Below are 24,852 nucleotides of genomic sequence, written 5' to 3' on the forward strand. Positions count from 1 at the left end.
CTCCCTCCCTCCCTCCCTCCCCGTTCCTTCCATCCATCCGTCCATCCATCCATATTTGGTTTGGTTTTGGAATTTTATGTTTGGTCAGTAATAAAGAATATGAATTGGCCCTTTGTTTCCTATTGTAAGGTCAGATCAGGCTGCACAACATAGCCTCTGACCCTGTCTAGAATACTGTTGAATCTCCCAGAACAAGACAACCCCTGAAATATTTAGGTAAACTCTAGCTCAGGAGATCCTTTTTGGAGAGAGTAGTATGTCAACAGATGTTTATTCAAGGTGGGCACTTCCAAGGAAGGAGATACCATAATCTTCTTGGACAGTCTTCTCAATTTGTGAATGCTCTTGCAAGGATCTTTTTACTACTCTACCTCCTGGTATTTTAAAGCGATTGCTTCTTGCCCTATCCCCTGTGGCATAGGTGAACCATTGGTCTTTTCTCTGAGATCCTTTTTATGTACTTATACATAATTATCTAAGAGAGATTTTTGTTTTCCCGAATTGAAAAATGCCAGGTTCCTTTTTACCTAGGTTTTGAGACCTAGGTCCTTTGTCATCTATGTACAGTAGACCCCCACCATTTGTGGATTCATGACTCTCAATGCTGATTCATAGTTCAATCACATGATGTGGTCTCCAGCCTGTTTTTACTCCCGCTGCACCTTTGTCGTAATCCTTACGTCATTGACAGCCAGTTTGGTGTAAGAGCGCGGACTCTAATCTGGGTTTGATTCCCCACTCCTCCACATGCAGCTGCTGGTCTGACCTTGGGTCAGTCATAAGTTCTTTCAGAGCTGTTCTGTCAAGGGCAGTTCTCAAGAGAGCTCTCTCAGCCCCACCTACCTCACAGGGTGTCTGTTGTGGGGAGGGGAAGGGAAGGGGATTGTAAGCTGCTCTGAGACTCCTTTGGGTAGAGAAGGGCAGGGTATGAATCCAATCTCCTCCTCCTCCCTCTTAAATTTTGCAGGAAATGTGGTTGTTTTGCTATGGGAAGGCAACAGTATCTGCCTATGTTCTGTTCCCCAGTATTTGTAGATTTTGGCATTTGCATTGATCCCAGGAATAGATCCCGTTCAAATGGCGAGTGTCTTCTGTATTCTTTGTTTGAAACTGTTGCAGTGCAAAGAAAGTGTCATGCCACCATAATGTAATTCAGGTCCCTGACCCAAAGGGTCATTGAATCTGTAAACTTACTAGAGCTGCAGAGCCTCCCTTTCCCCTTGTGCTGGCAGACAAGGCACTCCTGAAAGCACCCTTTGAGGTAGTGCAAGAAGCTGCTGATGGGGAAACAGGATATATGGTTGTACAACCACCATTGTGCTTTCCTAAGGTGTTTTCTGGATCTTATGACCCTACATAGTTTTGCCTTAATTCTATTGCTCATGTGAAAAGAAGTTAAACATAAGAACGTTATAGAGGCAGTGTGATCTTAATGAATACAGATCTTAATGGAGACAGATACAGATTTCTGTTAATGAGGACTTTTTTCATTTTTTCCAATAGAAATTCCCCTGCCGTGTGGCAGGGGCCTTGGGGTAGCACCGGGGGGAATGACCCAAACCCCCTTTGAATTATTTTCTGTTTCAATGAGAAAACTTTGTCTCATTTAGCATTTCACTCATTCCAAATGTACGGCATGAAAAAGTCTGAGGACTGTATCAGTTTTTCCAATGGAAAAACACACTTTCTTTTGTTTGCTATGGGAATTTGCTTTCTACCTTCAACTTTTACTTTTTCCTGCTTCTCAGATGGCAAAAATTAAAGATATATGAACTGTGATGGCATGGGGTACAGCAATTTGTGACTCTTTCTCAAGCACTGGATATACTTGGAATTTTTGTTATAGAAAATGAAGATTTTTTAGATTATGTAAATATGCCAGCTAGTACAATTTTAATATGTTGACTAAGCTTTAAATAATGTGTTTCATGTTGTTCAATTAGTAAATAAGCTTTGGTTTGATAAGAAAGTACGTATTGTATGTATTTCATCCCCCCCCAAAAAAAAAATCCCCTCCCCAAGGCTTCAAAATTTCTGGAGATTTTATATCTCTAGCTTTATTATTACAAATGTAATGTTTTCATATTCTTATGTGAGGCAAAGGATGGGGGGTTTGCCAGGTAGTAAGGCTTCCATACATTTCCTACGTGCTTGGTTGGTTGTCTGTATTGTTACTCAGCTGCTTATGAAGTTGAGTGGGGAAGGTATTCCCCTGAGCTTAACACTTTAATGCAGGGGTGTCAAACATGCAGCCCGGGGGCCGGATCAGGCCCCTGGAGGGCTTCTATCAGGCCCGCAGTGGAACTGGCTGTCTTTTGCTTCTTCTAGTTCTGCTGCTGCTGCATCATCGTAGGTTTGCAGCTTACAGATACACACAGCTGAACAGCATACTCAAGATTGCAGCAGCACAGACATTCTGATGCAATAATTCAGAGCAAGAGGTGTCAGTTATCAGACACTGTTACATAAAAAAAATATTGCAAGAGTGCTAATGTTTTAAGCATGTTTTTAAGTAAAAAAAAACCCTTTGTGTTTGTGTCCTTTATAAAGTTTAGATCTTTGCTACCTGGCATTACATTTCATGACACACATGGCCAGGCTCAACAAGGTCTCATTTATGTCCGATCCGGCCCTCATAACAAATGAGTTCGACACTCTGGCTTTAATGGCTAGAGCCTACTGTTAAACTACAGATCTTCTTCCCTGCTTTTCCTCCATGATTTACAGTGCCAAGTATTGCTTGTGTACTTTGAAAGATTAAGTAGTTGTTTTCATGAGTCTTAATTTGAATGTATGAACTGACAGCTTTGAGGGTGTTCTTTTAAATTGAGGAACTATATCCAGGTATCTCTGAATTTGTGGGGGGGGGTTGTATTTTTTAAATGTGTGCGTGTGTGAGTGTGTGCGCACCTGGAAGTCATAGCGACCTCTGGTGACTGACCCCTACTGGGGGCCTGGAGGATATTCAGAGAGGTGGCTGAACAAATCCTGCCCCCACCTCCCACCTCTGGTATTCCTTGGAGGTCTCCCATCCAAGTACTTGCTAGTGTCGACCCTCCTTAGCTTTCAAGATCTGACAAGATCAGGCTTGCCTGGCCGATCCGGGTCAGGACTGAATTTGTGTTTTTCGCGTGTTACCCTATGACGGGTTTGGGTGGGCTATGCAGTTAATGTGAATTTAGATGTGGAAACGGAACCATTTGGGGAATGGAGTTTTGTCAGGTGATCTTTCTTTCTTTCTTTCTTTCTTTCTTTCTTTCTTTCTTTCTTTCTTTCTTTCGTCACACATCTATGTATAGTCATGAGTTCATGTCCATACAATACAGGCAGCATTCCCTGCCCACTCCCCACCCCCAAAAGTAAAATCCTCTTGAGTTGAAAAGTTACACACAGAAACGTAAAGCCAGTCTATGAGAAATTAGTTTTGGTGACCTTTCAGTTACTCAGACACATTGAGAACAGAGGGGGGAAAGGAATCTTATTGCTGGCTGGTAAACAGGACCTTTGGCCAAGATTCCAGTTGGTTTATATTTGGGGAGGAACTTGTGTCAACTTTTGTAAATTTAACCCAAATACTACGACTAACCCCCAAACTCTCAGCATCCTCTTCTGATCAGAAATGCTAACAAAGAGTTAAAAGGAAACGTTAAAACAAGACAGAGTCTGTTTTCATTTCCCTTTTGCTTGGGATGGCCAAGAACGCAGCATTTGGGATCCAGAATAATATTTGGGCTACATTTCAGGACGTATTGCCTAGCAGGGGTACAGTATGAGTTCAATATGAGTAAAAAATGGCTATCTGATCAGCTGATTTCATTTCACCATGTTGAATAATATATGAACCCACAGTGATTTTCATTATATTTCCAGGACTTTGGAGTAGAATCTAGTAGGCTCACTCCCCTTGTTTCCAGTAGAATTTCAGTTCCCGTACGTTCTTGGTTTGGCTCGAAATTATACTGAGAAGAGTCGGTTTGAATGAATGAGGACAACCTTTGATTGTTCTCCTTTCCAGTGTCTGCTGTGGACCACTGATAATTCTCAAGTCATGTTTGCTAAATATTTTTCCAGTCGAAACCAGGAGAGAGACTAGAAAAAAGACTGATTGGGAATCAATTACCAGCCCTGGGAGAGTGACTAGTATTAGTGTTGCCCCGTGGAGGATTATCAGACAAGCCCATTAGTAGTACAGTCTGTACAACCTCAGCATTGTTAAAGCAAAAGTTCATTGCATTAGTAAGCACTCTTGAGGGTGGTGTTTATGTCGGATGTTTCTATGACAGAGCCTTAATGTAAAGGACAGAGGGAAGGGAAATCCTCCCAAAATTAAAATGAAAGGGACTCGTTATGTATCTAATGTATAGTTAGCATTACTTCAAGGAAGTATCGGCTTTCCAGACATCTCTTCAAACAAATAGTGTCTGAACAGCAAAAACTGAAAAAGAAATAGCTGAAGCTACAATGTTGTTGATCTGTGGAATGGGAGAAAGAGGATTTTCTTATAACAAGATGAATTTCCTGAAACGGGGGCGTTTCATTGCCATGTAGTGATCATATTTCTGTCAGCAAAGCAGAGGCTTGAGGTTCTGCTAACTTAATATAAAATCCTGAATAATAAGGTACAAATGGTTTATTGCTTTACAGGTAGTAGAAATGATCTGGAAAGGATACGTGTTTACTATTCAAAGACTATTCGGGAGAAAGTAAGAGGTGTAGTAATCAGAAAGCAGATTTCCTACCTAAAAATCCCTTTCGGTTCTTGCTCAGTCTAAAGGGGGGGGGGGGAAATACTGAATGTTGATGAGGAATTAGTGAATCCCTAGAAACTAATAAAATATGTCCCATTTCTCATACCCAGTGCAGCCTAGTAGAATGTCTTTCTGTACTGAAATTAAAAGTTGGGAACCGTTCCCTTCAAAGCAGGCTGTCAAAGGGACATTTGTATGCATGTGTTCATGTACTGGGGGGGGGGAGAGAAGAGAATCATGTTTTGAACGTCACATTAATTTTTTGAGACTTTACTGTAAATAATTGGGCTGGTATCCAGATGTGACTTTCCCCCAAATGAACACTAAAGGTATTATTCATGCCATTTTCTTTCTTGGATCAGTTTCACAATACTGGAAATCCTTTCTTTCTTTCTTTTTTGAAATGGGATAAGAATTTGACAGAGGTTGCCCGCAGCTTTTCGTTTTTCTCCCCGCTCTTGAAAACAGGTTTAAGATTCCACTTCAGCTCTTAAAAAGCAGATAAGACCCCACCCTCCCAAAAAGGAAAATGGTGTGTGATGAGATATGGATATCAAGAGAGCTTTGAACAGACAGCAGAGGAGCTAAGCTAGGGAGGAGATTGTGAAATTGTAGCAGCGGACCATACAGTCCAATAAACCTGCAGTCGAGCGGGTGGGAGAGAGCGGCTAGATAACACTGTTGAAGAACTAAGCTGCATTTTGAAAAGGGGGAACAGTTTACTTCTTAAGTGAAGGTTTCAAAGCAGCATTTGATTGGGCACAGCTATCTATAGCCTTTGCGTGGGGGTGGGATTGTGAGCAATATAAAGTAGTTTAGACTATGCTTACTTCCCAAAAAACTATCACTTCAGGGATTTTATGTGAATCCCCCCCCCTTAAGATTTGAAGTTTGTTGCTTTTACGCACAAGGAACAGATCTTTTGGTGCTTTAGCACCAAATGTGCATTTCAGAAACAGACACTGATAGTTGTTTGAGTTTGCTTTATATTTCTCCCCAGTAATGCTGTTCCGAGACATTGGGCTTCCAAGTGGTCTCTTTGTCGCTTATATATTTTCACTGGAAGGTTTTCTAGGGCAGGGGGAAGATGGTGGATGAAAGCCTTCCTCCTGCGTTGCATCTGTTGTTGTTTTTTCTCTTGTCAGCCACACGAGACGTAAAGCTCCCTGCCATCTTCCCGGTGTGCCCAGACAACTTCCAGGCGGGAGACCATGTTTGAACTAAACTGAGTTATCTTGGATAGAAGGCCATGGCTGGTTGGGAGGCAGAGACTCAACTGCGGTTTATTTACCCTCCTCTGCAAATTAGGAAAACATATTCCTCTACGCTGTGTTCATGGGGCATGCAGAATCCATATTGGGGTTTGCAGTAGTAAAGCCGACCCGGAGGCCCGACACCTCCTCGAATGGAGACTGAAATGTGGAACCCTGAAACCCTTTCTCTCATTCTGTGTTTACCCCTGCCGTATTCCTCGAGTTTCCTGAGGCCCAAAAGGCTTTCACGTCAGATTTCCCAAGCGCTCAGCACTTACTTCCGCTTTCCGTTAACTCCATACGCATCCTTTGTGTCTGAAGATTTAACGAAAGGTTAAAAGAACATCCCTAAGCAGCCTCCCAAAGTCTGATCAGGAAGGAGAAGTTAATGTCCCCAGGAATGGACCATTCCATTCATATATCTTATCTTTACCTCTCTGAAGTCCGACTCTACTAATTCTTTCAGTTATGTAACAGTGTTAAGACAGTCTATGAAGTCACGGAGAAAAAGAGGCCCAGGGCCTCCCATCTCACCCATTCTCATCCTTTATTTTATTTTTAAAGGTACTTTAGGCTCTCTAACTCTGCTAGCTGGTGCTGTCCGCAAGACTTCCGTTTTAAATCCTTTTTTTCTCTTTTGTTTTTGTTTTGTAGACCCCAGACAAGCACAGTCCTCCCCTCCATGGTCCTATGACCAGTCATACCCATCATACTTGAGCCAGATGACTTCACCATCCATTCATTCCACAACTCCCCTGTCCTCCACACGAGGCACGGGGCTTCCTGCCATCACCGATGTGCCCAGACGGCTCTCAGGTAAAGACCTTGTTTGAACTCAAATGGCTATCTCAGACAGAGACAGGGCAAGAGGCAGGGACAGCCGCAGCTGTTTAGGGTTTACTGCGGCGCATCGACCATCACCTCCGAACTATCTAAAATAGATGGAGGACGGTCCATAAACTCAGCCGCTTCATCTTATTTCACCTTCATGGCATTAAGTGTCTAAGTTCACAATATCTCGGGGCTTTAGTCTGTTCTATTTTCAGCAAGGGATGCTTTTTACTGGTTATTTTTTATGTAAATGCAAACGTTTTCTTCCTTTTGGGTGGCAGTCCCTCTTAAAATGTCTTGTTTCACACTAAAAAAAAAATTAGATTACGCATTACAGACAAAGGTCTACAATAATAGATCCAATAGGTCTAAGGCTTAAAGGCATTTTTTTAAAAAAAGCTGATAGTTTGGAAAAGCCTCTTTGCCCAGCCGCTGTGTAACTAAGATCCCTATCAGAGGCTGATTTCCTTTCAGGATATAATGCCCTTCTGGAATCGATGGGATGATAGCTCTACAGAACGATGGAATGGGGGGGGGGGGCAGGAAGTCTTTCTAGGAGCATAGCACCAGATAATGCCAACACAAATATCAGTCATATAGAACAGACGAGGTGACATATATACACACACACACACACACACGGGCACGCCCCACAAGTACTCAGGGTGATCTATCTCTGGGTAAAACAATCCAGTTGCTGTATTGTAACGCAGTGTACAATTACAGACAGTCATTCCCTGTATTTTGTCACCGGGGGGGGGACCGAGAGGAAAGGCCCCCCCCAGCTCTGCTAGAACACTAACTCTCTAAAGAGACAGGTGTGGAAACGAGTGACCTATCTGCCTGAAGTATGTGTAACATGAGGAAACCTTTATGATTCATTATTAAAGCGTGAAGGACTCTCACGTCTTATATCAGCTCCCTTTATCCTCGCCCTGGTTTTGCTATTGTTACTGTCTCAGACGCTCTCATCCTGTACACCTGTTTGATTCCCAGCCAGGTGAACGTCTGTCGTGGTGGTTCTCCCCCCCCCTTCCTCCACAAAGCTCAGACATAGGACTGTATAAATGTTACTTCACTTCACTGCATCCCTGACAAGGCTGAACTGCGGCCAAGAGGCATGTAGGATTTGATTACTTTTTAAAAGATTCTTTCATTTCTTTCGTCTTAGCAGAGGGACACGTTTTTCGAGTTCAGAACAAAAGCTCTGGAAAAAACCTCTCTGGCCTCTGCTCTCCCGCGTGTCCTTCATAGATCAGGAGGCGGCATCCCTAGTCTCGCCCTTGTTGGGGAAACTCAAAATCACGGCTTTTGGGACACACGAGCCAGCCATCTCTGGTTTGGGGTTTGACCCGGACCAAATCGTTTGCTTTAGTGGGCAGGCCGTCTTCGCTTAGCTCAACTTTCCCGACATCTGGGAACTTTGGGTTTTGTCAGAGGAGTTATTTTTGCGGGTTTGCCGCCGGCAGTCCCTGTGGGGGAATAGCCAAGCCGGGACAGCAGCAGCTGTGGAGGTTTCTTGCCCTGAAGCCCTTGCTTGTCGGTGTGCATTCAGACATGAATGCCTCTCATGCAGAAGAGCCCAAGTGCTTAGAAGTCCTACCGTCATTGTGCGGAAAGCAATTTACCCTGCCTAACTCCCCACCCCCACCCCTTCACATTTAGAGAAGTGGTCGATTCCGCCATTTTTGTCCCAGCACTTTTCTCTTTGCCAAAGAAATTGGATCTGGGCTGTTGAGTTTCATGGCACATTGAGCTGCACTGGGGCTTTCGTGAACCAAAGAATCTGGCTCAGAAGGGAGTCATTTATAAAATCTGGACAAGATAAATCCTCCCAAAATGCAAGATGTGAAGGTGTTTTTTAAAAAAAGAGACAACATGGGACCTCGTTCCTTTCTTTACCCACTGATAACATGCCAACAGCCCCTTTCTACATCAGCTTAGCTGCACTGGAGTCACTGGGTTGGATCCAGGCTAAATTGGAGATTTCTGCTGATTCCTCTTCATTTCATTTGGGAGCCCCCCCAGGAGCATGAGGAGGAGGGAGGCAGGAAAGGTCCCTCCTGACACTGGAAGGTGTAGTTGGGGTCCAACCCACTGGTCTGTGGCTTCTCAGCCATGGCATATGAAGCTGCCTTATACCGAATCAGACCATTGGTCGATCAAGGTCATTGTTGTCAACACAGACTGGCAGCAACTCTCCAGGGTTTCAGGCTGAGGTCTTTCCCATCACCTTCTACCTGATTCTTTTAGATGGAGACGCTGGGCATTGAACCTGGGGCCTTCTGCGCAGATCAAGTAGATGCTCTACCTCTGAGCCACTGCTCCTCTATTGCTTGGGGCTGCAGAACACGAAGGGCACCAATACACCACAGGAGCTCAGCTTATTCCCGGCTACCAGCAGCATGGGAATCCCTTGCTGGGCCTGCCGTGCTGTCAGTCAGCTCCAGGCCACGCCCCAGTGGGCAACTAAGAGCCGGACCCAGCTGTTGGTGTCGTGGGCCCATGAGGTGGTGGACGTACCTCTCTTGGGATGGCCGAACACACTGAAACAGCCCTGTCCTCCCCTCGCCACTGCAGTAATCCCAGAGGGTAATGTTAATTGGACTAACATGGGAAGGACGTATATGGGCCATGACTCCTGTGTCAGTCAGGGAATGTCGGAAGGCAGTGGTAGCGGGAGCCGTAAGAGTTTTTCCCGATGTACAGTACAAGCCGTGTTCCCTCTAAGCCGAGTTAGTGTGAGCTAGCTCACAGTTTTTTAGCCTCTGGCTGACACATTTTTGTCTTAGCTCAGGAAGGATGGCTCCAGAGCAATCTAATTTATGCAGTAGCCAAATCGCTCGCTCACAACTCTAATGCCAATAGCTCACAAAGTAGGATTTTTGCTCACAAGACTCCACAGCTTAGAGGGAGCATTGAGTGCAACCCTGTTTCCATTCTTGGGTTGACAATCTCTGTCAGATAAATAGAGTTAGGTGCATTAATCTGAATATCTGACTGAGGTTTTTGGTGGGAGGGGACCTATTCTCTTGAAATTTACTCAGAATTCCAGGAATATCCCCGCAAACATTCTGCTTGCCCTGTGGTCTTCCAGATACGTTATACTTTGCGAGGCAATTTTTTTTTACCAGCGCTACTCTGATGTTTGTCACAATGAACAAAACATATGAAGGGGAAACGTGGATTCCTTAATATTTATTTTATTTATTTACAAAACTTTTATGCTGCCTTTCTGCCCAATCAGGGCCACTAATGCAGGTAAAAATCAAGCACAGAGCATTATAAAAGTACACCATAACCCTAATTAAAGCCAAAACTAAAGCACTCACATAGAACACTGAGGAGGGAGGGTGGCGTGGTGTAGCCTGATCTTGTCAGATCTCAGAATTGATCCAGGGTTGGTACTTGGATGAGAGACCTCCAAGGAAGACTCTGCAGAGGAAGGCAATGGGCAAACCATCTTGGCTTCTCACTTGCCCTGAAAACCTCTTGCTGGGGTCACCAGAAGTAGGCTGTGACTTGATGGCTGTTTACACACACATAGAACACAAGGCGATTAAAATGTCAGCCAGGGAGGAGAAGAAACTAGACCCAGGGGCGTCGAACTCATTTGTTACGCGGGCCGGATCTGACATAAATGAGACCTTGTTGGGCCGGGCCATGTGTGTCATGAAATGTAATGCCAGGTAGCGGAGATATAAACGTTATAAAGGACACAAACACATACTTAAAATAAAAACATGCTTAAAACATTAGCTCTGTAAGCTGCAAACCTACTTTTGATTTATTGGCATTCACCACAGAAATCTCATGCTCAGAGTTCTGAGTCTAGGACCCAGGTTAGAACATGAAATGGCTAAGTGATTAAGAGAGTCTGGAGAAGCAAGCTATAATCCAGCAGCAGCAGAAGAATTGGAAGCAGAAGATGGCCAGTTCCACTGCAGGCCTGATGGGAGCCCTCCGGGGGCCTCATCCGGCCCACGGGCTGCATGTTTGACACCCCTGCTCTAGACAAAAGAAAGGCTTTACCCACCGGTGGAAGACAGTGATAGAAGAGAATGGGCTAACATCCCAGGAAGGGAGTTCCGTAATTTTGGGGCCATGACCAAGAAGGCCCTCTCTTGGGTTGTCACCCAACTGACCACAGAAAGAGGGGGCACCTGGAGCAGGGCCTCTGAAGAAGATTGTAGGAGTCAAGAAGGTCTGAATGGGAGTAGGCAGGTCCTTTATAGTGCTGGTCCAAAGACATACAGGGCTTTCAAAGTAAAAAACGGCTCTTTGAACTGAGCCTGGAGACCAATTGGGAGCAGGGCTATTTTTGGGCAGGAACGCACAGGAACGGAGTTCCGGCTGGCTCCTGAGTTGGCCACACCCAGCAGGAACTCATTAGCATAATAGGCCACACCCAACAGCAGAAACTCATTAGAATTGGCTACATTAGGGGTGTGTGGCCTAACATGCAAAGGAGTTCCTGCTACAAAAAAAACCCTCTGGGTTTTGACAACAAGGTAAACAGAATAAGAAGCAAAAGGTGGGTGTGGCTGGATGACCACACTTCTGGTAACATGGGGGTGTGGCCTAATATGCTAATGTGCTGTCAATGGTGTGGCCTAATATGCTAATGAGTTTTGCTGTTGGGTGTGGCCTATTATGCTAATGAGTTCCTGCTGGGCTTTTTCTACAAAAAATGCCCTGATTGGGAGCCAGTGTAAATGAAAGACCAGAGTGATACGGTCCTTACGAGCCACTTGGAGATGTTCCACAAATCGTGGTTCTCGTGTCCCCAGGCCTGATGAAGAACAGCACGAGTGGAGTCCAAGTGAGGAAAGTTGTTCCGCAGTGGCGTGGTCTCCCCTTCATATTTCAGATGTTTGCTAGGCACATGGTGGCATCCCGCAGTGTCGTTGAGCTGCCACATAACAATATAAACATTCAGCCCTGGTTGTGGCTACTCAGCCCCACTGCCATGTCAGCTGGCTTGCCCCAGTGATCACATTCACCCCCACTCCCAGCCTGCCCCCTCCTCCTCTCACAGCTTCTGCTCAAGTCTCTTGCAATGGCCCCTGTCCTCACTTCACCTTCTGCTGTTCCTGAGAAGTAAAAACATACTGTGGGCAATGTTCCCTGTAAGCTGTGGAGTCTTGTGAGCAAAAATTCTACTTTGTGAGCTACTGGCATTAAAGTTGTGAGCAAGGGATTTGGCTACTGCATAAATTAGTTTGCTCTGGAGCCATCTTTCCTGAGCTAAGACAAAAATGTGTGAGCTGGAGGCTAAAAACTGTGAGCTAGCTCACACTAGCTCAGCTTAAAGGGAACACTGACTGTGGGATATAGTGGGCAAGGAAAAATCCCTTGTAGCTGGCAGATCCCTACAAAATCCAGGCTTAAAAGTGTTGCTTTATTTCCATGGCTGCTGTGTCTTTAGCCAAGGCAATCCTGTCGTCCGACACATCTTTCTTTTCTTACTCTTCGAAGTCACAAGTGATGGTGAGACGCCTTTTTAGGACACGGAGACTTACATGTGCACCACACAGAGCAATATGTTCTAAATCTGCAGATTAACGTTGCAAAACGAAGGAGGGGGTATTGTTTAGAGATGCAGGAACATCAGTGTTCCAAAATAAGAGAGACCCGCTTTGTTCTGTTGGACTGTGGTGTTCCGGTGTAAGGCCGGAATCTTGAAAATAGGAGACATCTGGCAACCATAGGATGTATTTTATATACATATATATGCTGTGTGTGTGTGAGAGAGAGAGAGTGTGAGAGAACAAACTAGGAACTTACAGATGCATGTGGACAATTAGAGCCCTTGTACATTTATCAAGGAGGAAGTTTAGGAAAGATAATGAGATCCAGTGTACTTAAGAACTGTAAACAATTAAAACCAATGGAGGAATTTTGGCCCCATGGAAATCAAGTTCTGCACATGATTTTGGTGGAGCCAGGATGTCACCTAAAGTCAGTCCTTGGCAGTCAATAGCTTGCCAGTTAGTCGGCTATTAAATACAACTGGGATTTTAATTGCTGTCTAATGTGTGCTTGCGAAAGCCAGAAATCCTTCTGGAAATGGCCCAAACAAATAGCCAAAGTTTTTTTTAAAAATGTACACATTCTGAGGGTAGATAGTGAAATTAGGCGCCGCAGGTAGAACAGCGCTTGTAATTTTTTCAGATCTAACTTCAGTGCTCAAACCGGCAGACTTGCAGGGATTTTGATTAGTATCGCAAATGTGCTTTTGTCTGGGGGTGGGGCTCACGTGTATTTATTTATGATTAGACGATATTATGCCTTTCAAAGGGAGAATAATCTTTCTTTAGCCCATTCAATCTCCCATGGCATCTCTAGCGTACTGCAATAATTTAGTATATTGGCAACTCAGTGCTGAACATGTTTGCTTCAAAGCATGATCCATTGCTTTCATTGGCACTTCCTTGTGAGGAGATGTACTTAGGATTGCAAATGTTGTGTGATGCCAGAAGAAATCACTGTATGCACGTTAAGTGTGCTTAGGATAGCAATCTGATCCGTCAGCGTTTACATACAGCAGCTCTGGTGAGATTACCAGCGTTCTGCTCCAGGATTGGTCTGACAGCAAATGCAGAGAGGACTGTAAAGCGCTTTGCAATGTTTTAAAAGATATATATATATATATATATATAGAGAGAGAGAGAGAGATTAGAGGGAGGAAGACTAAAGTAGTCCACAAAGCTTTCCTGATAACCCAGTTTGCCACTCAGACCACATCATTTGCCTAAAACGAGTTGAGTGTTCATATTTCAAAAGTATTCTGTGAAAAATCTAGAGAATCTCGCGTTGAGAGTGGCTCTGAACCATTCTGAAGCTCGCTGTATACTCAAGTGTCTTCGTGAGGCCATGTTCTCAGCTGTAGTTGCCAACTTCCAAGTGGAGCCTCAAGATCTCCTGGAATTACAACTGATCAGATAAAAGGAAGGACTTCTTCACCCAAAGAGTGATTAACACACGGAATTCACTGCCACAGGAAGTGGTGGCAGCAGCTACAAGCATGGACGGCTTCAAGAGGGAATTAGATAAGCATATGGAGCAGAGGTCGATCGGTGGCTATTAGCCACAAGGTATATATAGGGACTCCGGGGCAAGTGATGCTCTGTATTCTTGGTGCTTGGGGGGGCAACTGTGGGAAGGCTTCTAGTGTCCTGGCCCCACTGGTAGACCTACTGGTGGCACCTGGTATTTTTGGCCACTCTGTGACAGAGTGTTGGACTGGATGGGCCTTTGGCCTGATCCAACATTGGCTTCTCTTATGTTCTTATCTCCAGATTGAGTTCCCCCAGAGAAAATGGCTGCTTTGTAAGGTGGACCCTGTGGCATTATACCCTACTGAATCCCCTCCCCCAACCCCACCCTCCAAAATCCCCAGGAATTTCACAACTCGGAGTGGGCAGCCCTACTTCCAGCAGTAGTGGTGTATGTTTGACTGCCCCCCCCCCCCCCCCCCCCGAGCATGTACCTTACTTGTATCAGGACATTCAGAAATTCAGTATTTCCCCACTCACATCACTGGGGTGGGGAATGCAGAACACCTCACAGTCACAACCCAAGATCACTCCCGCTAGATGTTCTGGAGGAAGAAACGGAAGTTCGGCAGGAGCTGAACGTGCGCTGTAGCATGTAGTCTGGCCCCTAGCTGCCACCTTGGCAGCCAGCATCAAAGGGGCTCGGAGCTTCCCCTGGGCAGTGACGAGGATTTCATCACTCTGCAAACGTTCCTGGCTCCTGCCACATGCTACAAAGATCTTTTTTTTGGCCATCAGGGCCCTAATCTCTCCTCCGCTGTTTGTGTTGCATCAGAGCAGGAGGCACTTTTTAAAAATCGGGCTGTTTATCTGACATACCTACCGCAACGCACCCGTGTTTAGTTTAACTGATACTCGGTGCCACCTTGGCATGGACGGCATGACCATCAATAAGGGCTTCTCTTCCTACAGCGGAATCGTTCATTACGACCATTGTCCAAAGGCCATGAAGCGTGGTTGCCCTCCTGCCTCGGAAATACCGGGGCCAGGATTTTCAGATGTGTGTGGCCTAAAATTAGGCCCTCACTTCCAGATTCAGGCCCCAAAACAAACAGCCTGGGTATTTTTAAGAAAACATGTTGACTTATTTTGATCTCATAATCCTCTCGCTCGTTGAAAAACTGCTTTTGAGGGAGGAAGAAAACAGGAAGACCTGGACAGGAAAAAAAGAAGAAGAGAAGAGCGGGTCATAACACTCTTTGCCGTTTGGGTTTAAAAACGGCGAGCCGAAGAAAAAGCTGCTGGAAGTTTTGTAAATGGAATATATTTGTTGCTGGTACAAGCAGGAAGCAGCACACTGCAATCAGTGTGCGAGTGCATAGATATATGCTTTATCTGAGCTTTTTGTGCAATGTGTTTTATATTTAGGGCACGTATCAGGATTTGCATCTGTTTTCAGAACTTGCTGCTAACAGTTAGTAATGATGCCAAAAAATACTTGAGTTCCAGCTTGAGACCAAATGATACTGCCTTTTTTGTTATTCCTAATTTGAGGCCTGATCCTAATTAAGGACATTTTCCATAAGCACCATAGCCCCTTTCTGAAGCGCTCATTAAAATTATATTAACTTAAAACGGGAAGAAGGCCTCACAGCCCGAACTGCTTTTTGTAATGATTTATTCCTAACTGGCCTTCTTGGCTTTTGAGTAAACAATATGCTAATTCTTAATGGGGACAACAAAAATGTCTGATTCCAGACGTTTCAAAGGAACAAATCCTACCACCGTACTTTCTGAAACTCGGATCATTGGCATGTTCGACATGGGAAGGCCACCCGTTTGGGGCCTTTAGCAATGCGGCTAGATTTCAGTATTTGCATAGTTTTGTCCAGGAGAGTCAGTGAGATTAACCAACAATTTTTTGAACAGTCTATTATAAGAAACCTCGATCTGAAATGAAGTAGTATGCAACTTCCCTTTTCTTGGCTGGATTTCTCTAGTTTTTTTTAAAAAAAGTTCTGACAGGGGTCAGAGGTAACAAAGAGGACTTGCTAATGAACAAGCACTCAAGGCCTTTCTAACTTCAGCCTTGACAAAAAGATAAGGCCTGGTATACATTTAAAACCTAGCAGGCACCCCAGTGGGGAGGGTGTGTCAGGCTATCTGCTCTTCAGTAAACACAAAGCACTATAAATGACTCTTTACAAATTAGAACTGAAATTAATCCCCTCTGTTAAATTCTCAAAATTTTTCTTTTTGAGTTTTGAAAACGAATTCTCTGACACTGTGGGCAAATAGTTACTGAATGGGCCAGACAGGAACTGCTAACCTTTGACCGTGCAGCTTGTTAAGAAAGGAGCTGTATTACATATCTGACTTGTAGCAGTGGTGATTTGATAAGATTTGTCTGCTGATGTCCAGTGACAGTGGTCTACGACTGCCACTCCCTGGTGGGAGCAGGGATCCCATCCCCCCGGTCCTGTTGCCCACCACTGCTCTGAAGGGCGGCAGGAGAAAAATTAAGAGGGGGAAGCAGCCTTGTGATCCCTGGAGGTTTATACAGGAAGTGACAGAAGTAGCTCTAGGAATTGGCAGGAACTCTGTGGTTTTATCATAGAGTTTCCAGTGATTCCTAGAGAAACCTTTTGTCACTTCTTGTATCAACCTCTAGTAAGCACACGAGGCTATATTTTTGTACAAGATTCTCCTGCGATGCTATACCCGCCACAGCACTTCTAACTCTACAGTGAACATTTGGAAATCCAGTTTTGACAGCATCAGACGTAACATAGCTATTTATATTTGATCCATTACATGCAATGGAATTAATACATTTCACATTTACTATTCTTTTAGTGAATCAAAACTTGTTTTAGAAATCCAGATGGTAAATTTGGAGGTTAAATTAGTCCTCAGAGTCTGAAATTCAGATCTTTGAAAACTTGTGATATTTTGAAATGTGGTTAAAACTTCAGTTCTAATGCAGGTAAGTGTAGACAAGGGACATTAAAAATCAAGATGGTGCCATTTTTCCATGCATATCCGTGTCTATGCAAAAACAAGAGAAGATCCTAGAGAACACTATAACTAATTAATTAAGCACATGCTTAATTAATTGTAATCAATGGGGTGATAAAAATGCTTATCATTGGCTAGATCAAGCTTTTTACAACGATATGAGCTGTGTTTCGTATTTTCTCCCCACGCTTTGGTTCTGTCATGACAGTAGCTAGAAAGTTTTATCCCGTTTTCTCCCATAATAAGACTTGTAGGTCTGCCTCCTCTTGCTGCTGGAAAGTTGACAGTGTCCTTGCCACATCTGACAGCATCCTTCATAAATATAACATCATGGATTTTAAGAATGTAGCATGCACATACCTAAGCCTGTGATTTATTTTGATATTTGTTATAACTGCTTTTATTAAATTGATAGTGTCTGGCAGGGCTCTTTTTGTAGCAGGAACTCCTTTGCATATTAGGCAACACACCCCTAATGTAGCCAATCCTCCGAGAGCTTACAGAGCTCTTCTTACAGGGGCTACTGTAAGCTCTTGGAGGATTGGCTACATTAGGGGTGTGTCGCCTAATATGCAAAGGAGTTCCTGCTACAAAAAGAGCCCGTCCAGTAAGTATAAAGGTGTATCTGTGGAAAGTCTGACAAAGTTAAGACCTTTGCTTTTAAGGACAGTCAGGGATGAAATGTATTATGTACCTTTGTAGATGATTTCAGAATTCCTGATTTCTGCAAGTTATCCAGATTATTATTTGTGCAAGAATTAGTATTGCATCCAGACCAAAAAGCTGTTCTGATACTTAGACCCTAGACCATGCCTTCAGTTTACCTAGTTTGGTGTAGTGGTTAGGAGCACGGAGTCTAATCTGGGAGAACTGGGTTTGATTCCCCACTCCTCCACATGCAGCTGCTGGTGTGACCTTGGGTCAGTCACAGTTCTGGAAAGAGCAGTTCTTGAAAGAGTTCTCTCAGCCCCACCTACCGCACAGGGTGTCTGCTGAGGGGGAGGGAAAGATGCTCTGACATTCCTTCAGGTAGTGAAGGGCAGGGTATAAATCCAATCTCCTCCTCTCCTTCTTCTTCAGCTGCGGTCACACTGGCAGGTTGGCGCGATATGGCAGGGCCTCTAATTGCATTGGCTTAAAATGTTGCAGGGCATACCAGCCAGGCAGCACACCCTGCTGTGGGTTACCTGCGCAGCTGTCCCATGATCAAGTATCCACAGTAGTGTTGTGTGTCACCCACAGGACACACTGTGCTGGTGGGAGTTTTTATAAAATCACCATTGCGCATGAACATAAGCACATAACCAATCAACCACTTTCGTTAGCTTGCTCCACAACCCATGAATGAGATGGAAGTGCCCATTCACACTTCCCTTCTGGGTTCCTTTCGTGCCAGGAGAGTTCAGACGTCAGACAGAACAGAGTGGAAGTGCTACCATCCTTTACTACTGGACTTTCCCCGGTGCCTGATTACTCTGGCTCTAACGCGGAGTGGGACGGGCTGCCGACAACTGGGCCACAGACGGCAGATGCCGCCATCAGATCGAGCCCTTTAAATCCACACAGGTAATGCTAATACGTCACGACAAACTAACTGCTTGTGTGACCACAACCTAAAACTCCAGCGTTCTTTCCATCTGTGGCTAAGGAAAAGTTGAAGCTATTACACGTTTTGTGTCTGTACTGCTTCCAGAATCAGGGGGGTTTGGGGATTTTTTTAAAGGTTTTTATTGAAAATTTAACATTAGGTACAAGGACAAACCAGTGACAATAAACGGTCATAAACAATAGTAAATAATCAAGTATCAATTAATTAACATAGTAAAACATCTGTAACACAATTCTGATCAAAATGGTCTTTGTTTTGAGCAGTAAAATTTCTAACAGGGTACCAAAAATTATAAAAATCGAGAGAGGCAGAGTAAGGGTCTTTATTTGAGGTTTGTATCAGTATCCTTTTCGTTGTGAGATAATCAGGTTTTTGACAAAGGGTATCAGACATTTGATGAAGGGAGCTTGGCTCTCAAATGCTTATACCATGAAAATCTTTTTGGTCTCTAAAGTACTCCTGGACTAGAATCTAGATTTTTGACCGATCTTCTCGATGACTACTCTGGATTGAACAGTGCAGAGTAGGTTTGCTGTTTGCTTTGTGGTCTTGATGAATATGTTCTTCAGGGTATCTTGGTGACCGATATGATTTGTTATAAAATTGTACAGTTGATTGCTCTTCCTTGCCGTGGACATTGTCGGGACATCATTATGACTGTGGATTATGCATAAGTGTTGTGTAGTCTGAATATTGCCCCTTTGATGTGGTCCGCCTTGGAATATAACTTGGCCTTGTCTTATTTTCGAAATCACTGGACATGTGGTACTTTCTTGGGATGACCTCTGGTCCTAACCAAGCAAGACTGACCAACCTGCTCTGACCCGAAACATCCTCGACCATCCTTACCGTTTTCCACCAACATTTGTGTGCATCCTGAACTTTCCTTTCAACTGAACTCATTCCACTTTTCTTTTAAGGATGCCAGTCACCAGCAGGTAATGCATCTGCTCCTGAGGAATTCCTGGACGTTTCAATAATTAACTCACCTTTCCATTCTGTCTTCAAACAACATAGCCCCATTTGTCCCTAGGTCCCTCGTTTAGATCCCGAAGAAGTTAGAGCTTCATGAACCTTTCAGCATACCACAGCATTTCAACCAAAGGCTAGGGGGGATCAGATGTTGGGCTTTCTGAATGTAGACTTTTTTTGTGCATGTTCCACTGGTTTGGGGTTTTGGATTGGATGCTGAAATATAGGAAACCGAACTGGTGGTTTTTGGCTGATAACAGAGCAGATCCTTAACAGGAGATGTATAGGTGGAACTGGGTTACGACAGAAAGGCAGCGAACTAGTGGTGTAGTGTGAAGAACACCAAGCTGATCTTACACACTCATAGATTGCTAGCACCAATGTTTTGTTTCCTGCAGAGTGTATTCCTGCCGTGGGATAGATCCAGTCATCCTCCCGTAGCTTTCTTCCAGCCTAAGGAGCCTTCATCCGGCTACATGGGAAAGCCACTTGAATGGGACGAAGGGTCCTTAGATTGGAGGAAGGCTTTGAACTTGAGCCAAAAGGAAAGGTGCCGTTTGGTGTAGTGGTTAAGTGCGCGGACTCTAATCTGCGAGAACTGGGTTTGATTCCCCACTCCTCCACTTGCAGCTGCTGGATGACCTTGGGCAAACCATAGTTCTGGCACAGCTGTTCTTGAAAAAAGAGCAGTTTCTGTCAGAGCTCTCTCAGCCCAACCTACCTCACAGGGTGTCTGTTGTGGGGAAGGGAAGTGAAAGGAATTTGTAAGCCGCTCTGAGACTCCTTTGTGTAGTGAAGGGCGGGGTATAAATCCAATCTCCTCCTCCTCCTCCTCCTCCTCCTCCTCCTCCTCCTCCTCTTCTTCTTCAAATAAATAAACAAATAACCTTTGCTCAGTGGAATGGTAGGATAGGGGTAAGATCCACCCTTTTGTTTCTGTGTTGTTGTGTGAGGAGAGGAAAGTCCTGTCCTGGAAAATGGGTATGTCAGGGGTGGATGGAGACCTGTCCTAGCTTCTGTATTCCACATTCCCAGAATCACCTAAAATGTAAGCTTTATGACAACTTCTTCACCACTGGATAGTGTTCTGGTTCAAAGGAGGGTCATGTATGAATGTGTGTATTATGTGAGGTGAGCACATATTTATTGGTATGTAACCATGTCTAGAAATGGATTCTGATTAACATTAGCTGCGCAGTAATCATATGTCATGCTTACCGTGTTGCAACTCTGACTGTGGCCACCCTCAGCCTGCCTTGGTGGAGAGGGCGGGGTAAAAATAAAATAAATAAGTAAATAAATTGAGAAGTGGCCCTCTGTAAACTCCAATCACATGGTAAGCACAGTAGTATTTTATTTATATTAAAATTATCCTATTTTTCTGTTCAGCTGGAACTTGGAATGGGTTATAAATTTTAAAAAACACACACCAACAACAACTTTCTAAAATCAGAACAACGGAGCAATCAGGGCTATTTTTGGGCAGGAACGCACAGGAACGGAGTTCCGACTGGCTCCCAAGTTGGCCACACCCAGCAGGAACTCATTAGCATAATAGGTCACACCCAAAAGCAGAAACCCATTAGGATTGGCTACATTAGGGGTGTGTGGCCTAACATGCAAAGGAGTTCCTGCTACAAAAAAAAGCCCTGGGTTTTGACCACAAACAAGGTAAACTGAATAACAAGCAAAAGATGGGTGTGGCTGGATAACCACACTTCTAGTAACATGGGGGTGCGGCCTAATATGCTAATGTGCTGTGCTGTCAAGGGTGTGGCCTAATATGCTAATGAGTTTTTGCTGTTGGATGTGGCCTATTATGCTAATGAGTTCATGCTGGGCTTTTTCTACAAAAAGAGCCCTGAAAGATAAAACGGACAGAAAACAAACCCCTGTTCCCATCTTGACTGCTCAAACAGCCTCAACTAAGACTTTCACCAGAACAAAGTTTGAGTCCAGTGGCACCTTTAAGACCAACAAAGTTTAATCCTGGGTATAAGTTTTTGTGTGCATGCACGCTTCTTCAGATACAACTTTAACTAAGACTTCCACCAGAACAGAGTTTAGTCCAGTTCACACAGTCTAATTTAATGTTAATAAAAAGCAAATTTGCATATTCTTCAATAAAACGTGTGTGTAATATTTGTTCATGTCTTGCAGCTCTCAGACATCTGACATTTATTCTGTGTGGCTCTTATGTTAAGCAAGTTTGGCCACTCCTGGTCCAGTAGCACCTTTAAGACCAACAAAGTTGAATTCTGTGTATAAGCTATCTGATGAAGTATGCACGCACACGAAAGCTTATACCCAGAGTAAAACTTTGTCGGTCTTAAAGGTGCCACTGGACTCAAACTTTGCTGTTGCTTCAGACCAACACGGCTACCCTACCTAAATCTAAGACTTCCACTGTCTGGGCCATTGCTATGTAAGCCGCCCTGAGCCCTACGGGGGAGGGCGGGATATAAATTTAATAAATAAATAAATAAATAAATAAAAAGGCTCTCCTTGCATAGCTTTCTGAGCCTCATGAGGGTAGCCACTTCTCATTGCATCTGGAAGACTATTTAATAAGACAGGAGCGGCCACAGTCAACAGCCAAGGCTTGCCCTGTTGCAGTCTTGAGTCTTGACTACTTTACAGTAGCCCTGAGATGACAGCTAGAGTTTTCATCCCCTTCACTTCCCTCAGAGTAGCTGTGGGAGCACAGGAACCACAAGGCTACAGAAACTACCTTGTAATGTGGTCGTGGCCACCACATGGTACACGCTTCAGTAGCTGCCACGTCATCGTTATGGCAATTTTATCTAGATCCATTTGTTGGACGGCCGTGTCTTACATTGTCCCTGCTTTCTCTGCATCATGGTCAGAGTTTCCACAGTTTTGAATAATTTTGCACTTAGCAATGATAACTCCAGTTGGCAGCCCTGTGTTTTTGGTACTCGGACAGTGTGCCTGCGAAGCTTAGTAGGCCTCAGTGTACTATTTCCAAACGATTGCAGTAAGTTGCAGGAAAGTAGCGTATTTGGGGCTTATACTAAGATTTTTTCTTTTTTTAGAGCAGTGCTACTTCTTTTGGTGTTATGGCAACTTTAACCACACAGTCATTGGGTGATGGACAGTGCCCTCAAGTCGCAGCTGACTTATGGCAGCCCCAGTAGTGTGTTCAAGGCAAGAGATGAACCGGGGTGGTTTGCCATTGCCTGCCTCTGGTCCTGTCCATACGAGGCCTTTTGGGCCGGGAGCGTGACGGAACGGGGGCGGAGCAAACGGGCACGATCCCAAGGCAACATCTGGGAATCGTTGCCTGCCCGTCCCTGTTCCGTCCCAAACGCCGATACCGCGCAGGGAAAAAGCACAACCTTCCTAGGTGGTTGTATCCCTTGGAGCGGCTCAAGGCGGGCCATGGGATCGGCCGGCGTGTCCTTGCGCCGCCGCATCTCGGCCCCCAGCCGTACTGCGCATGCTCGAGCATGCACAGTTCGGCAGCCTCCCCCTCCCATCGGACTCTTGCTCCCCGGCATCTGATCGTGCCGGGGAGCGATGCGCCGCGGCTGAGGGGATCCGTGGGATCCCGCCACGGCGTCTCAAGTTCGGTGCGGCTCTGATTAGCCGCGTTTCAGCCGTCCCGTGTGGCAGCAGCCTCTGTGTAGCAACCCTGGACTTCCTTGGTGGTCTCCCATCCAAGTACTCACCATAGCCAACCCTGCTTAGCTTCTGAGATCTGATGAGATCGGGCTAGCCTGGGCCATCCAGGTCAGGGAATGTAATCATTGGGTAAGAGGAAAGAAGAGTTGTGGGGCTGAGGATAGCCTTGCAGAGAGGAAGCAGCTATATACTTCTGAACCTGGAGCTTTCTGGGGGTACCTATATCCACCTGATACGAGGAACGGGGTTTTTTTTGTTATTGTCTACTGCGCCATCTGTTGTTTTATTGTTCTGTGGATTTTATGTTGTAAGCCACCTTGAGCCCACTTTGGGATAGGGCGGGGTATCAATCAATCAATCAATTAGTAATAAACACATAAAAGGCAAAGAGAGGGAGATTTCCATTGCAGTGCTTAAGGAGGAAAGTACATATTATTTAAACAAACTCATTATTAAAAAAATGAAATGTTTTATCTTAAAGTGGCACCATGGTGCTGCATGGGAATCTTTTATATCTCCTTTAAAATTACTCTAAAACCACAGAAGTGTGTTGGGAATGCTGCCCCACCCTCAGTCGCTTCACAAGCACCGAAGCAAATATATGTCTGTCCCAGGAGATCCGGTTGTGTCCCCCAGGGAAGATTTCACATTTTAACAGGCAGCTCCTGGGGCACTGTGGAAACCTAGAAACCCCAGTTTGCCAGTGACGGCCGTGCCGCAGATGAAGAGAAGAAAATAAAAATGTTTATTCACATAGGATGGGATGCGAAGAAGAGCACTTCCGTGTTTTTAAGTGAGTCTCCATTTAAAATGGATTAATGTGCCTTAAATAATTGGACCTACCAGGAAGAACAAAACAGCGTGTCATGTTTGGAAAGAACTGCAAAGCGAAGTTATTTTTTAAAGTTGGGGTGTTGTTGTTTTTTAAGGAAAAGTTTCAAGTATTTTGACTTGTTTAAAAAGAAGAGGAGTGAGAGTCATCTATGTGAATATATTTGACAAAAATAACTCCGGCAAGTTTTCTTAACGGAGAAGCAACTTCCTGAGTCTTGTAACCTCACAGTAGGAATGGAACAGAAGAACCGAATGTGACATACTGGTCCTTTCCACACTTGGATCTCATCCCTGGTTTTATCGAACTCTGATAAAACTCACGACACATTACCTTGCATTTATCCCTGGTTATAACAGCATCTGCTTATCCTGGGACCAGTGTTCCCTCTAAGCTGAGTTAGTGTGAGCTAGCTCACAGTTTTTTAGCCTCCGGCTCACACATTCTTGTCTTAGCTCAGGAAGGATGGCTCCAGAGCAAACTAATTTATGCAGTAGCCAAATCGCTCGCTCACAACTTCCATGCCAGTAGCTCACGAAGTAGAAGTTTTGCTCACAAGACTCCGCAGCTTAGAGGGAGCATTGCCCGGGACAATTGCGGAGCGAAACTGGGGTAACCTCAATGTAATGGGGAAACAAAAAATACCCTGAGATAATTACAGGGGTGAACTCGCATGCAGTGTAGAATGTAAAAATATCCCGAGATAATTACATGGGTGAACTCGAGTGTAGTGTAGAATGTAAGTTCGGGGACAGGGTTGAACCAGGATTTAAGGTCTAGTGCGGAAAGGACCACTGATCATCATTGCTCTGAGAGAAGACAAAAAAAAGATAAATGGCAGAACTGAGATGAGGAGCAGAAGATGGCGATCTCAGGAGGTGCTTAGAATACCCTTTGCAAGAGCTGCTGAGTGAGACGTGAAGAGGGGAAATCTTACAAAAAGGGA

General features: G+C 44.6%; 1 protein-coding gene across 1 annotated transcript in view; it reads left to right on the plus strand.

Moving 5' to 3' along the window:
• RUNX2 (runt-related transcription factor 2) overlaps window positions 1-24,852 on the plus strand; it is a 191,704-nt gene that overhangs the window by 138,914 nt on the left and 27,938 nt on the right. The window contains exon 5 of the mRNA XM_015427098.1: window positions 6,656-6,817. Within this exon, the coding sequence (XP_015282584.1) occupies window positions 6,656-6,817 (162 nt within the window). The remainder of the gene's footprint in view (window positions 1-6,655; window positions 6,818-24,852) is intronic.

The sequence above is a fragment of the Gekko japonicus genome, unplaced genomic scaffold (genome assembly GCF_001447785.1).
Source record: "Gekko japonicus isolate JY-2015 unplaced genomic scaffold, Gekko_japonicus_V1.1 scaffold536, whole genome shotgun sequence".
Lineage (NCBI taxonomy): Eukaryota > Metazoa > Chordata > Lepidosauria > Squamata > Gekkonidae > Gekko > Gekko japonicus.